The 13354-nt window shown below is 34.7% G+C and overlaps 1 protein-coding gene across 3 annotated transcripts in view; it reads left to right on the top strand.

Moving 5' to 3' along the window:
* Positions 1–13354, top strand: part of Actr3 (actin related protein 3) — a 64328-nt gene that overhangs the window by 30510 nt on the left and 20464 nt on the right. For all 3 annotated transcript variants that reach the window (XM_033757222.1, XM_010606215.3, XM_033757223.1), the window contains 3 exons: positions 3787–3897; positions 6918–7013; positions 10454–10561. In XM_033757222.1, coding sequence (XP_033613113.1) covers positions 3787–3897; positions 6918–7013; positions 10454–10561 — 315 coding nt within the window. The remainder of the gene's footprint in view (positions 1–3786; positions 3898–6917; positions 7014–10453; positions 10562–13354) is intronic.

Genomic DNA, 13354 nt, shown 5'->3' with positions numbered 1-13354 from the left:
TTTTTTTTTTTTTTTTTTTTAATCACTTAAGTTTTTTTTGGCCTAGCTTTCTGACCCTCTGCTTATACCTTCAGTTACTTCACAAGAACCAGGCATAGTGGCATGTACCTGTAATCTCAACATTCTGGCAGAAGCTGAGGCTGGAGCATAGCAGGTTTGAGCCCAGCCTGGGCAACTTGGATATAGTCCAGTGCAAAGGCCCCAGGTTCAGTCCCCAGTACCATCAAAGCAAAAACAGTACCTACCATAGACTTCCACAAGGATTTTCTGCTTCTTCTTAGGGAAGCACACTTGATCTTATCACAGACACAATGAGCACAGATGTAACCACCATAGGCTCTTGTGAACACTTGAGTTCTTACAGTGCAACTTCTCCAAGTCTGCCTTGACACATGACAAGTAGGCGTTAGAGTTCAGGAAAGCCTAGTTTTGTTAGAGCCTCACTATAAGGAAACCTGTGATGTATGTCAGATGCTGGACTACTGTAAACAAAATCCTCAGAGGAGCCTTAGTTTCAACAACCCAATTATGTACATTTTTCTTCAGTATAATCAGCATTATGATTATAGGCAAGTTTAGGATAGGGTAATGATGGGTTGTGTTTTGATAAGATAGGATGAGAAAAAGAAATGTGATAGTCAGTGATGGTGCCTAAAAGTCCAAACTGTGTGTATTGATACCTAAGGATTAATTAGCACAGTTAGTTGACTGAAAATCTTGTCATCTGAAGAAAAGTGTACTGTATAGTAGAATAATAAGATTTTTTTATTAAGGGGGGGAATACCTGCATTTCAGTGATGTAGAGATAATAGTAGCGAGACTTACACTCACCAGAAATGAAAAGAGATCATTGAAGGTGATGAAGTCAGTGAGCTGAGAAGTTTTAAGTTCCTCTTCACAAATTCTGCCCTTTGGTTTTAAACACATTTTCAAGTCTTCTAAGTGCTACAGACAAAACAAAAGAACAAAATTTCTGTCAGTCATTTCTATTTTCTGTAGAAAAGCACTCTGCCACTGAGCAATATCCTTGGCTCTGGTCTTTTTTTCTTAACGATTTCCTCATGCACCTTTTAATTCCTTGACTGACTTCCTGTATCTTGAGTTTAATGGGGTAAACAATTTGTTACATATTCTTTTTTTTTTCTCTTGTTTACTCTGAGATAAGACGGAACAAAAGTTTTGTAGGGGTGTGTGTGTGTGTGTGTGTGTGTGTGTGTGTGTAGAGACTTGCTAGGTAGTGCATGCTGGCCTTGAACTCTCTTGTTTACTCTGAGATAAGATACAACAAAAGTTTTGTAGGGTTGTGTGTGTGTGTGTGTGTGTGTGTGTGTGTGGAGAGACTTGCTAGGTAGTGCTTGCTGGCCTTGAACTCACTATGTAGCCCAGGCTGGCCTTTAATTTAAGGGGATCCTCCTTCCTCATCTATCTAAATGCTGAGATTATTACAGGGATGCACCACCACACTCAACTAAAGTTTTGTGTTTTGATTGATGGATCCTCTCCTTCCTGGTTTAAAAAAAATACTAATATCTGAAATTCTCTCCTCCTCCTTACTAACTGAATGATGTTGACTCTGGTCTAGTATCATTTATGTTGTAATTGGGACTCTTCTCTCTTGATTCTCAAGTTCATTTCAGCTTTCTCACTACACCTATAATAATTACCCCCCAAATTCAAGCTGTTTTTGTTACTCCACTGCTTAAAACATTTCTGATATTCTATTTCTTACACAGTAAAACTGAAATGCAAGACAAACATGGTAATTTTGAGAATTTAGTCTCTTTGATGCAAAACTAGTATCTTTCCCCAAGCCTTTCTGTACATGCGTATTTCATTGTGATTGGTAAAGTATATATGTTTGTCCCTGTTCTACCCCCCTACCAATAAATGAATACCCCCCACAAACCAGAAGGTTGCTTCTTTAGGACTCAGTTTGCATATGACTTCCTCAGTGAATCCAATTTGGTCATCTTGTTTTAGGACTATTTCTTTAGAAACCTAGAACATTTCTTTGACAAGACTTCAGTTTCTTTTTTTCTTTTTTTTTGGTTTTTTTGAGACGGGGTCTCACTATGTAGTTGAGACTGACCTGGAACTCACTATGTAGCCCAGGCTGATCTCAAACGCACAGTGAACCTCCTCCCTCAGGCTCCCGAGTGCTGGGATTTAAAGGTGTGTGCCACCATGCCTGGTTAGACTTGAGTTTCTTGAGAGTTGTATATCCATGTCCTTAGAGTTGTACCCCTATTTCACAATTATAATGAAGAGATGAATAAATAATAGGGAATAGAGTAACAGATATAATGCCTTAAAAGTAAAAATAGGTGTTGTTAGGGACCACCAGTTCTATTAGATATTTTATTTGTTCATTCACAGATTCATTCAACCTTATGTATTAAATATGTACTGTATTCATGGAACTATATTCTATTGCAGTTTAACTCAGTGCCTTTGGGGTTTCAGTAATATTTTTCATAGTGCCAACTAGATTTAAAGAAAAAAAAAAGTAAGTTTTGTTTATTAAGTAAGTGTGAGCAGCTTGGTAACCATTTGAAATTAAGAACACACTTAAATTGAAAATATCTTTATTTCATTGTTAAACAATGACAGGATGTGTATTCCTATTAGGTACTTCATAGTTGCTGAAACCTGGAATCTGTTAAACACTGTCGCCTTCCTTTCTTGTTTCACATGGATTTTGTATTTTCTGGCGTGGTTTTTATCACAGCACAGATTACAACCTAGCTTTTCAAAGAAATGTTGCCATTAAAAGGAATATAGTATAGTCTAATTTTGAGGCAGATGTGGTGCCGCTGTGCTAAATTCCTGGCCCCAGTATAGTCTAATTTTGAAACTGAACTCCTTAAGCTAGTACCTCATGTAGTGTAACACTGCATGGAATATATATGGAATATATATGGGAAATTTAAAATATCTTGTATTTTTGTGAATATTGCTGTGGTATACTGGGATATACAGTTTTGGAAACATGCTTCTATACAAATCTGTTCAACCTTTCTTACAAATTTTACATGCTTGATTTTTATGATTATTCTAGCTACGTATTTACCAGATGTGTTTTACTTATATTTAGCTTTAGTGATTTTGTTTCATTTTGTTTTTGTGACACGGTCTCTCACTATGTTGCTCAGTCTCATTGGATCCTCTTGCCTCAACTTTTCAAGTAGCTTGGACTATGGTCATGTGCCATTATACCTGACTACCAGTTGTATTTTATATATTAGGCATACAACAAATATTTGCTAATGAGCTAATAAATTAAAAATTAAGGAGATTATTGTGAACTATGGTTTTCATAGGCTTAATTTTAAATTTTCAAAAATCTGAAAAATCTGTCAAGCCATGTGCTATCTAGATTAAATTTTTTATTTTTTTTTTCTTTTGAGACAGGGTCTCATTAGGTAGTTCAGGCTGGGCTGAAACTCACTATGTAGCTCAGACTGGCCTTGTACTTGTGGCAGTTTTCCTTCCTCAGCCCCAAAGTGCTGGATCACAGGTGTGTGCCACCCACCATGCTGAGCTCTTAGATTTAATATTTTTAATATTTTGATCTTTTCTGTATTCTGCTGAACCATATTTTAAATATGAGGTGTGGAAATAATTTCCTTTATCTCTATATACATTTTTAATGGGTGATCTACAGTATCATCATACCTAAGGAGAAATGTATCCTTGTCTTATATAATTTGATACCCCTTTTTGGGTAGTTTTTACTTAGCTTTTGATATTAATAAGATATATCTTCTGGGATTTTTGTTTTAATAGTGGCCAATCCGCCATGGTATAGTTGAAGATTGGGACTTAATGGAAAGGTTTATGGAACAAGTGATTTTTAAATATTTAAGAGCAGAACCCGAAGACCATTATTTTCTTTTGGTAAGTAGAAATTATCATTTTATTGGCAAAATTTAAAGAAAACTTGAGAACATTTTTATCATACTTGAATTGCTATGTTATACTTTGTAAAATTGTTGTATGTTTGTTTTAAAGACTTTGTTATAAAGCTGTGTCATCGTCATGGGCATCTAGTTTTAAGCTTTAGTAGAGTAGTAGTAATATGTCCAAACACCAGAGTATAAGGTATGCACTTACAAAGTGCTTTTGATAGTTAATATGTAATCTTCACAGTAAGAGCAACAAATAATTTTCCTCTGGTACTTCTCTTGTTGTAAAGATAGACTATCATTTTATTGATTATGCTTAGTAATGAAAGTAATGTGTAACTCTTTTCTTTCTATCAAGATATTATATGTGTGTAGTTTAAATAATTGAATGCCTTTTTAAAACTTAAAAACAACAAAAATAATTTTTCTTTCTTCCAGTTTTTGATTTGTATTCATTAGAGACAAACATTTTTAACTTGTAGAGTTTTCCCTGATAATTATTTCCTAAATTTAATCAACATGTTTCTTGTATTTTTTTGTTTGCCTTTTAAAGTACTAGCCATCATCTGTTAACTTCTTAGTAGGACAAGTGAGCATTTCCTTTTTTCCCTTTAATCAGCTCTCAACACACAGTGCTGATCTTTTATCCTTCCACTCATTATAGTTACATCACAACTTTTGGTTACACCAGTATTCAGTACTTTATTATGGTGATTCATGAATACTCTTTATGGGTGGACCATAAAGTTCAAAGAACTTTACTTTGGACACATGCTTACAACCTATACTCAACAGTTAACATTTTACTATAATTGCCTTATGACATCCATGTGTTTTTTCATTGTCAGTCCATTTTGGTTTTTGAATCACTTCAAAGTAGACTGCAGATGGAGTCATTTCATGCCTAAATACTTTAGTATGAATCGCCATCCAGAGTTCATTATTTGTTTATGGTTCCTCAAATTTGAACCATTCTGTGGATTTTGACCAGGGTTTGGAGAACTCATTAAAGAATCAGCAAAAATTCGTTGCTCTAAGTTCTTTGTGGAAATTTAATGAGAATTGAATGATCTTTGTGGCAGCTACTTCAACTTTGCTGTTGTATTATGAAAGCAGCCATATATTTAAAGCAATAGATAAGACAAAGAATATGACTGTTTTCCAGTAAAGTTATATTTATAGAAGATGGTGGACTGGATTTGGCTTGTGAGATGCCCCACCTTTAGTTTGACAGTTGCATACATCTTTGTGGCCTAAATTCTTGTCGGTATGTAATATTACTATCAACTTGAAAAATTTTCTCATGCTGTTAGTTAATTTTTGCCCCTTATTCCCTGGAGGCAGCCGCTGTTCCGATTTCTTTTTCCTGGTGAGATTGATTTTCCTTGTATTTGAGTTTCATATAAATGGAATCACACAAGATAAAAACTCTGGTAAAATTTTGTGCCCTCAGCATAATTATGAAATTTATCCATGTTTCTAGGTTTTTGTTTGTTTGTTTGTTTGTTTTTGGTTTTTTTGGTACTGGGGATGGAACTCAGGTCCTTGTGCTTGCGGAACCACTGAGCTAAATCCCTGGCCCTCTAGTTTTTTATTATTATGGTTTGGATATTGTGAACATTCTTGTACAAATCTTTTTGTGGACATACATTTTCATTACTGTTGTATTATATACATACGGAATTGATGTCATAGGGCAGGTGTATGATTGGTTTTGTAGATAATTCTTTGGACTTTTCCTAAGGGATTATACTTTTTTCATACTCCTGGCAAATGTTATTGATGCTTACTCTTGTAGTCTGTCCAACATTTGGTGTATCAGTTTTTAATTTTAGCTATACTGATGTGTTTGTAAGAAAGCATTTTGGTTTCAGTTCACATTTTCCTGATGATTAATGATGATGAGCATGTGCTTATTAGCTGTTTGTGTATTTTCCTTTGTGTGGTCCTCTAATTTTATATATATTTTTTTGTTTGGTTGGTTTTGTTGTTGTTGTTGTTTTGTTGTTGTTTTTTTGAGGCAGGGTCTCACTGTGTAGTTCAGACTGACCTGGAACTCACTATGTAGCCCAGGCTGCTCTCGAACTCACAGCAATCCTCTTCCCTCAGCCTCCGGAGTGCTAGAATTACAGACGTGAGCTACCAAGCCCGGCTTGTTGTTTTTTGAGACAGGGTCTCACTAGTAGTTCAGACTGCCCTGGAATTCACTGTGTATGCCCAGGCTGGTCTTGAACTTTCAGCAGTCCTCATGCCTCAGTCTCCCCAGTGCTGGGATTATAGGTGTGCACCACCATGCCTGGCCTCTAATTATATTTTATATAGGCCCCCTCTTTGTAATTTTTACTACTTTGTTTTTTTCTATTTTGCATTTTTATGTATCTATCACTACATTACCTTCCAGCTTTTAAATATAATTCCAGAATTATAAATAAATTTAAAAAGAGCAAAGAATTTTCCTATTGAAGGTTTTACATAGGAAAAAATATATTCATCTTTTTTTTTGACTTAATAGTGTCTTTTGAAATAAAAAGGATATAATTTGTTATGAATTCAAATTTTTTTTGTGCTCTTGGAATTTAAAGAATCACTCCATATCTCAAAAGAATTCTTCTGGTCCATTCATTGTTTATAAAGATTGAACTGATCTATAGTCAAGCCCTTTTAAATTTTTCTTTAAAAGTTTTGCCTTTCCCATTTAAATGATTGGTTTGTCAAATCAGTATCTTCAGAATCAGGTACGTAACTCAGTGTCGAGCCTTAATAATTTCAATGACTTAAGTGATTATGAGACATAAGTGAAGCATGAAGTTCGGTATTACTAGTTTTGTTGGCCATGTCCTTGCCTCCTTAACATGTGTTCTGATCCAGACTTAAGCTTTATGAAGTTTCTAAAAGCTGATACATGCAGTCAACATAATTTAAACTAGAACTGTGTAAACATTTCTTTTATCAAAATAGTCTAATATTGTCTGTTAAATATGTTATTCGATTCAATTCAATTCAATTCAATAGACTGAACCTCCACTGAATACTCCAGAAAACAGAGAATATACTGCTGAAATAATGTTTGAGTCCTTCAATGTTCCAGGCTTGTACATTGCTGTGCAGGTATGTAAGTTATACATATTTAAGCTTAATTTGTGCATTTTAATTTGATTTAATTGGCTATAAAAGCATACTTTTTACTGAAAGATTATTAATTTCAAAGCATATCATAAAAGCAGTGTTGTAGGAAATGGAGACATTTAGTTAGAAAAAAAGAATTATTAAATTAAAAGCCTTTGACTCTTTCAAGGGGCTTCATAGGACAGAAACAGAGGACTAGTATTAATTGAATCCTTATTTCATGCCCAGAACTTTATAATTCCTGTTACATTTTTTGTATACTTTTATCATTATCTGTTTGGATTGACTTTTGGTAACTTTGACCATATGCTCCCTCTGTATCTTGTATATTATAAATACCTACAATATTTTTTTTTCTTTTTATTGTTTATTTGTACATGTATCTATATAAAATAACTTTATTTCCACACATACAAATCAGGGCTTTCCTTTTTTAACTCTTAAAGCAAGTGCAATACCTGCTATAATATACATGCTTTATATGAATTCATGATTCCTATTAATTTTAGCTACTTGTATTTCTGTTTTTTCATGGAGAAAAAATAAAGTTTGAAGGCAGCTTCTCAAAGTTAACTGGTGTGGTCTGAGCTGAGGTCTTTATGACTTTGCTTTTTCTTGAGAACAGGCTGTTTTTGTTTGCTTATTTGTTCGTTTTTTGAGACAGAGTCTCACTATGTAGTTGAGGCTGACCTGTAACTCAATACGTAGCCCAGGCTGGTCTTTAACTCACAGCGATCTTCCTGCCTCAGCCTCTCCATTGCTGGGATTACAGGCATGCGCCATTAGGCTGGGCTGTTTTTGTTTGTTTGGTTGGTTTTTTTGAGACAGGGTCTCACTAATCAGGCTGTTTTTATAACTCTAGGCTGGACAGCACCAATAAATGGTAATCTTTGAAATGAATATTTTAGCTTGGATAGAAAAGAACTACGTAATGTTTAATGCATTCCATAAATTTAAAAAGTCACCTTTTAAGCTTTGTTTTGCTACAAGTATTTAAAAGTAGAATATACCTTACCAAGAACTTTATAAAAGGGAATTCAATATTGAATTGGAAGCACTTTTCACTTTTTACAGTCTAAATAAAATGAGGGCTTAGAAGGAATTCACATTTTGTTTGGGATCTTTACTTTTCATTTTCATACATAAATGTGTTTCACTGGTATAAACGCAGTAGGAGTTTGCTTTTCCTGTGGTCGTAATTGGTATCTGGTTGTGTTAGTGTTTCAGAGTGATTTTAATTCACTTCCTTAGTCTCTGTTTTGTTTTTATTTAGTAAAATTTCTGTAGCATAATGCACTAATATATACCTATTATAGTTTGATATTTTAAATGTTTACAAACCTAGTTGCAAGTGATGGATGTTTTAGAATTTATCTAAAAAAGAATTTGTCAGTGAAGTCTCTTTTTTACTAATGTTAGCATGAAAATTTTGATTGTACTACCTTCAAAAAACATCATTCAGTTCTTTTACCCTGTAATAATTTTGTGGACATTGTGTTAAAATGGAAGGGTGACCTAGATAATCTTTCTACGTCCCTTTCAGCTATTACATTGCAAGTAGGTAAAACAAAGACCGCTTAGCTCTCTGTTTTGTATTAGTTGTCCTGTACCTTGTTTGAGGTTTGGATGATACAAACTTAGTTGTTGTGTTTGTTGGTTTTTTGTTGTTTTTTTTGGTTTGTTTGTTGGTTGGTTGGTTTTTTGTTTTTTGAGACAAGGTCTCACTATGTAGTTGAGACTGACCTGGAACTCACTATGTAGTGCAGGCTGGTCTCGAACTCATAACGATCCTCCTGCCTTAGCCTCCTGAGTGCTGGGATTGCAGGCATGTGCTACCATGCCCAGCTAGAAATTAGTTTTTTAACAAATGAGCTGTGTTTATTAATTTCTAAACTTTGAGTTAAAAAAGAACTGTTGTATCGGCTATACCAAGATTTTTCATAGAAAACTTGTGCTTCATCAACTTTGATTCCTAATTGTCATACTAGTACTTGAAAGTATGCAGTGGTTTGTTCTTGGGACCTTGCACTTGTGAGGAAGGCAGCAGAACCACTGACCTAAATCCTCTGTCTGCAGTGACTTTTTGAGTTAAAGTACTTATTACATAGTTCTAAATCATGTTGGATTTTGAAAAGTTGAAACTGATGTATTTTAAGAGTCCTGCATGTTTATATTCATCTATGTATTGACTAGTTAGGTGGTTGTGTCCTTTTTACCTTTGTAGTTTATAACAGGTCAGCCTACCTGAACATATTTTAAGTTCTGGCAATTTAATACTTAGTATTCTGTGAGTTACTCTTCCTCATGTTTTTGACTTTTGTAGTGTATTAGTTTTTCATTACTTTAACAAAGTACTTTTTGAGAAATCAACTTAAAGGAAGAAAGGTTTATTTTGGTTTATAATTTCAGTCTGTGGTTACTAGTTCCAATTGATTTGGGCCTCTTGAATGGATTGGAATGTAGAGCAAGCCACCGTCTTACATTTTATAGCTGCCAGGAAGCAGAGTAAGTTAAAAAAAAAATAAAAAGGAAAGGACAAAATACACCCTTCGAAAGCACACCCCTAGTGCCTAGTTTGTAAAGCTAGGCCTAACTTCCTAAGGTTTCCACTATCTCAGTAGCAGATAAGTTAATGAATTTGTCAATGGATTCACTCATTAATCAGAGCTCACAAAGATTCTTCAGAGGCCCCATCTCTGAACAGTGCTGCATTGGAGACCAACCCATACGGGAAAAATGCAGCGTGTAATAGCTAAATCTTGGAAATAGCCCAAATGCCCATCAACTATTGAGGGGATAAAGATGGATTTTTTTCTTTTCCTTTCTTTTTTTTTTTACAATGGAGTACTACTCTGCTGCAAAGAAGGATGAGCTTCAGTCATTTATAGTTAAATGGATGGACCTTGAGCCCATACACTTAAGTGAGATAAGTCAGAAACACGTGTTTAAATACTGCATTGTGTCTCTGCTGTGAGAAGTTGAATGTGGAAATAAGGACTGAGATGTATAATGGATGTTGGGAAATGGGAAGGAAGTGTTCAAAAGGGAAAGATAATGAGAGGAGGGGAGGGCGAAAATAACGAACAAGAAAAAAAGTGAAAATAGAAGGAAAAAATGGAAGCAAAGCTTTTGTATCTAGGGAGGGGTGAGGGGCTTGAGGGGAGATGATATAAAATAAAATTTATTAATTAAAAAAAGAAAAATGGCCCTCAGTAAAGCAGTAAATTTATAAATATATTACTAAAAGCAAAAACAACCCTGTAAATTTCTCTTAATATCGAAAGTAAGCACTTCTACTGTGTAATGCAAAATTAATTATCTTCTTTCCAAAATTTTTGTCTTTACACAGTCCAATAAAATACTGCATTGAGTATTTTTTTTAGTAACTCTTTGTATTTTTGCCTGTCTTCTTTTTGTTTAAGGCTGTTCTTGCCTTAGCTGCATCCTGGACCTCAAGACAAGTAGGAGAACGGACATTGACTGGTACGGTAATAGACAGTGGAGATGGTGTTACTCATGTCATTCCTGTGGTAAGGACATTTAAAATTTATTGAACAGAACATGAAATAGTATATTTGGCTAAGTATATTGTATGAATTAATACCACTTTTTTTTTTTGGTGGGGGCGGTTGAGACAGGTTCTCACTATGTAGTTGAGACTGACCTGGAACTCACTATGTAGCCCAGGCTAATCTCGAATTCACAGCAATCCTCTTGCCTCAGCCTCCCAAGTGCTGGGATTACAGGCGTGCACCACCACGCCCAGCTGAATTAATACCACTTTTTAAGAAAATTTATTATACTTGAATCGTACTATAATTTTGCTGTATTTTGCTCAAATTAATTTCTTAGACATTCTAAAATGTTTTTCTGTGGATTTTTCTATAATTAGAATCATGAATTGTATCTGGAATGCAACTACATTATTATGACTCTTCCTTTTTTTGTTGTTGTTGCTCAGAGCCTTTGCACTGAGGTACAACTCCAGTCCTTATTTGTTTATATTTTAGAGAAGGTACTGCTGAATCACTGTCTTAGTTATTTTGTTGTTGCTGGGACAAAATGCCTGACACCTACAAGTTAAAGGAGGAGAGGTTTATATTTGCTCATAGATTGGGGGCGTTTCAGTCCATAGTCAGCTGGCTCTAAGATGGGGCATGGCACAAGGACTTGATGGAGGAGAAAAAGTCCACAGCAAGGCAGGCAGGAAGCAGCAAAGTAACAAACAAGCCTGCCTTTCCTTTTTATCCCAAACAGGCTACATACCTTTTGGGTGATGCTACCCATATCCAGGTTGGAGCTTCTGTCATCAGTAAATCCATTCAGCTATAGCCAGAACTATGCTAATTCCAGTCAGTGGACTAATTTAGTACCACATCTCCTTAATCCCAGTATCACACACCCTAGATCCAGCCACTTCTCAAAATCTCTACCTTTGAGCGTGTGATACTGTGGGGGACACTAGGTACAAGCCTTAATAGTCACTAATTTCCCAGGCTATCCTTCAGCCTCAGCCTCCCAGAGTGCTGGGTTTTCAAGTATGTGCTACCACACCCGGGGACTTGGAAATATGTTTTTAAATTTGTGTGTATGTGCACGCATACTTATTAGTTGTTGACCTCTCTTACCCATAATTAACGAATTTCAGACTGGTACATAGGTTAACTGTATCACAGTTAGTTGTAAGAATATAAAGTTTAATGTGTTTTGGGTATTAATATTACTGAATGAAAAGTTTGAGTTGGTGAGCTTGTAGTTAGTAAAGCATGTTAAGAAAAATAGCAAACTGGATTACTTGTGAGATAGCAAAACTTGCTAGAATTTATTTTAGAAAAATTTTTATACTTTGAATAACATTAATGAAATTATGTTGAACTTTTCATTATTTTCTGCCCTACTTTTTAATTTATTTTTTATACTGGGATTTGAACTTAGGACATTGCACTTGCGAGACAGGCTCAGTGCCACTGAGTTAATTCCCCGGCCCTTTCCTACTTCTAATGCATCAGGTAATCTCTTTTGAGCAAAACATCCTCGGGATGATGATCCTTGGATTCCTCCTTAACACTAGTTTTAGTAATAACTGTATTTCCTTCTCTCAGTGCTGGGGTAGAATTCAGGACTTCAGGTTTGCGCTTCTCTACTCAATTACACGCCAGCCCCTAATAACTTCTGTTTCAAATAACAGATTTATTGAAATGTAATTCACATACCATATAGCTTATCCATTTATAACATGCAATAAACTTCTTTAGTACATATGTTCTCAGAGTACATCCATCACAACAATCAATTTTAGAATTGTTACTATCTTTATTACTATCTTTATAAAAACTTATTTTCATTAGTCATGGCTCCCATTTCTTCTTGTTGGGGTCTCATCAACCACTAATTTCTTTTTTGTCTCTAAATTTGCCTGTCAGTCCACTTCATAGAAATGGAACTATATGCTAATGTAATCTTTTGTGACTGCTACTTTCAGTTAGCCCAATGTTTTTAAGATTCGTCCCTGATTTAGCATGTATAGCGTTCACTTTATTTTTCAAGTAATATTTCACTGTATGAATATATCATGTTTTATTTATCTGTTGGGATATATTCAATATCTTGGTTATTAAGATATGTTCAGTGTTTGATAACTTTTCATCATTTTATCATTGATAGCTTTTTAGTTTTACTGACAACCTATTCTTCCCTAGTGGTACATAAAATAATTGTTCATCCTAAAATTCTTGCACCTCAAAATCAGTCTGTGATATAGATTATTTTATTCTTTGATTTTATTACCATCTACTTCAAATAATATTCTACTACTTTGTAGTTAAGAATTGTAAAATAGTTTATTTCTAGTCTTTATGCTATCATTCATTTTACTTTTACGTGTTAACTCAATATAGCATAATTTCTTTAATTGTAAGGGTTATATTGTTTGTTATGGTTGCTGTTATAAAGACAAATGCCTAAACAATAGAATTTTCTTTTCCTCATGGTGTGGAGTGCCAGAGGTCCAAGACCAAGATGTTGGCAAGGTTGTTTTCTTTTGAGGCCTCTCTTAATTGTCTTGTGGATTAGTATCTTTTCTGTGCCTTCACATGGTCTTTGCTTTATATATTCCCGTGTTTTAATCTCCCTTGTTTTTAAGGACACTAGTTATATTGGATTGGGGGAATAACACTAGTTATTTCATTCTGGCTTAATTATCTCTTTAAAGAAAAACCCTGTCTTCTGGAATGTTAAGACAGACCAAAAGTTTGAGGCAACCTGGGTGGGCAACTGAGTGATAACCTATCTTGAAATTAAAAAAAAAAAAAAAAAAAAACATT

Source organism: Fukomys damarensis, unplaced genomic scaffold, assembly GCF_012274545.1.
Source record: "Fukomys damarensis isolate Sample0158 unplaced genomic scaffold, DMR_v1.0_HiC HiC_scaffold_29, whole genome shotgun sequence".
NCBI lineage: Eukaryota > Metazoa > Chordata > Mammalia > Rodentia > Bathyergidae > Fukomys > Fukomys damarensis.
The sequence above is the reverse complement of the archived record's forward strand: the minus strand, read 5'-3'. Positions and strand labels throughout refer to the sequence as shown.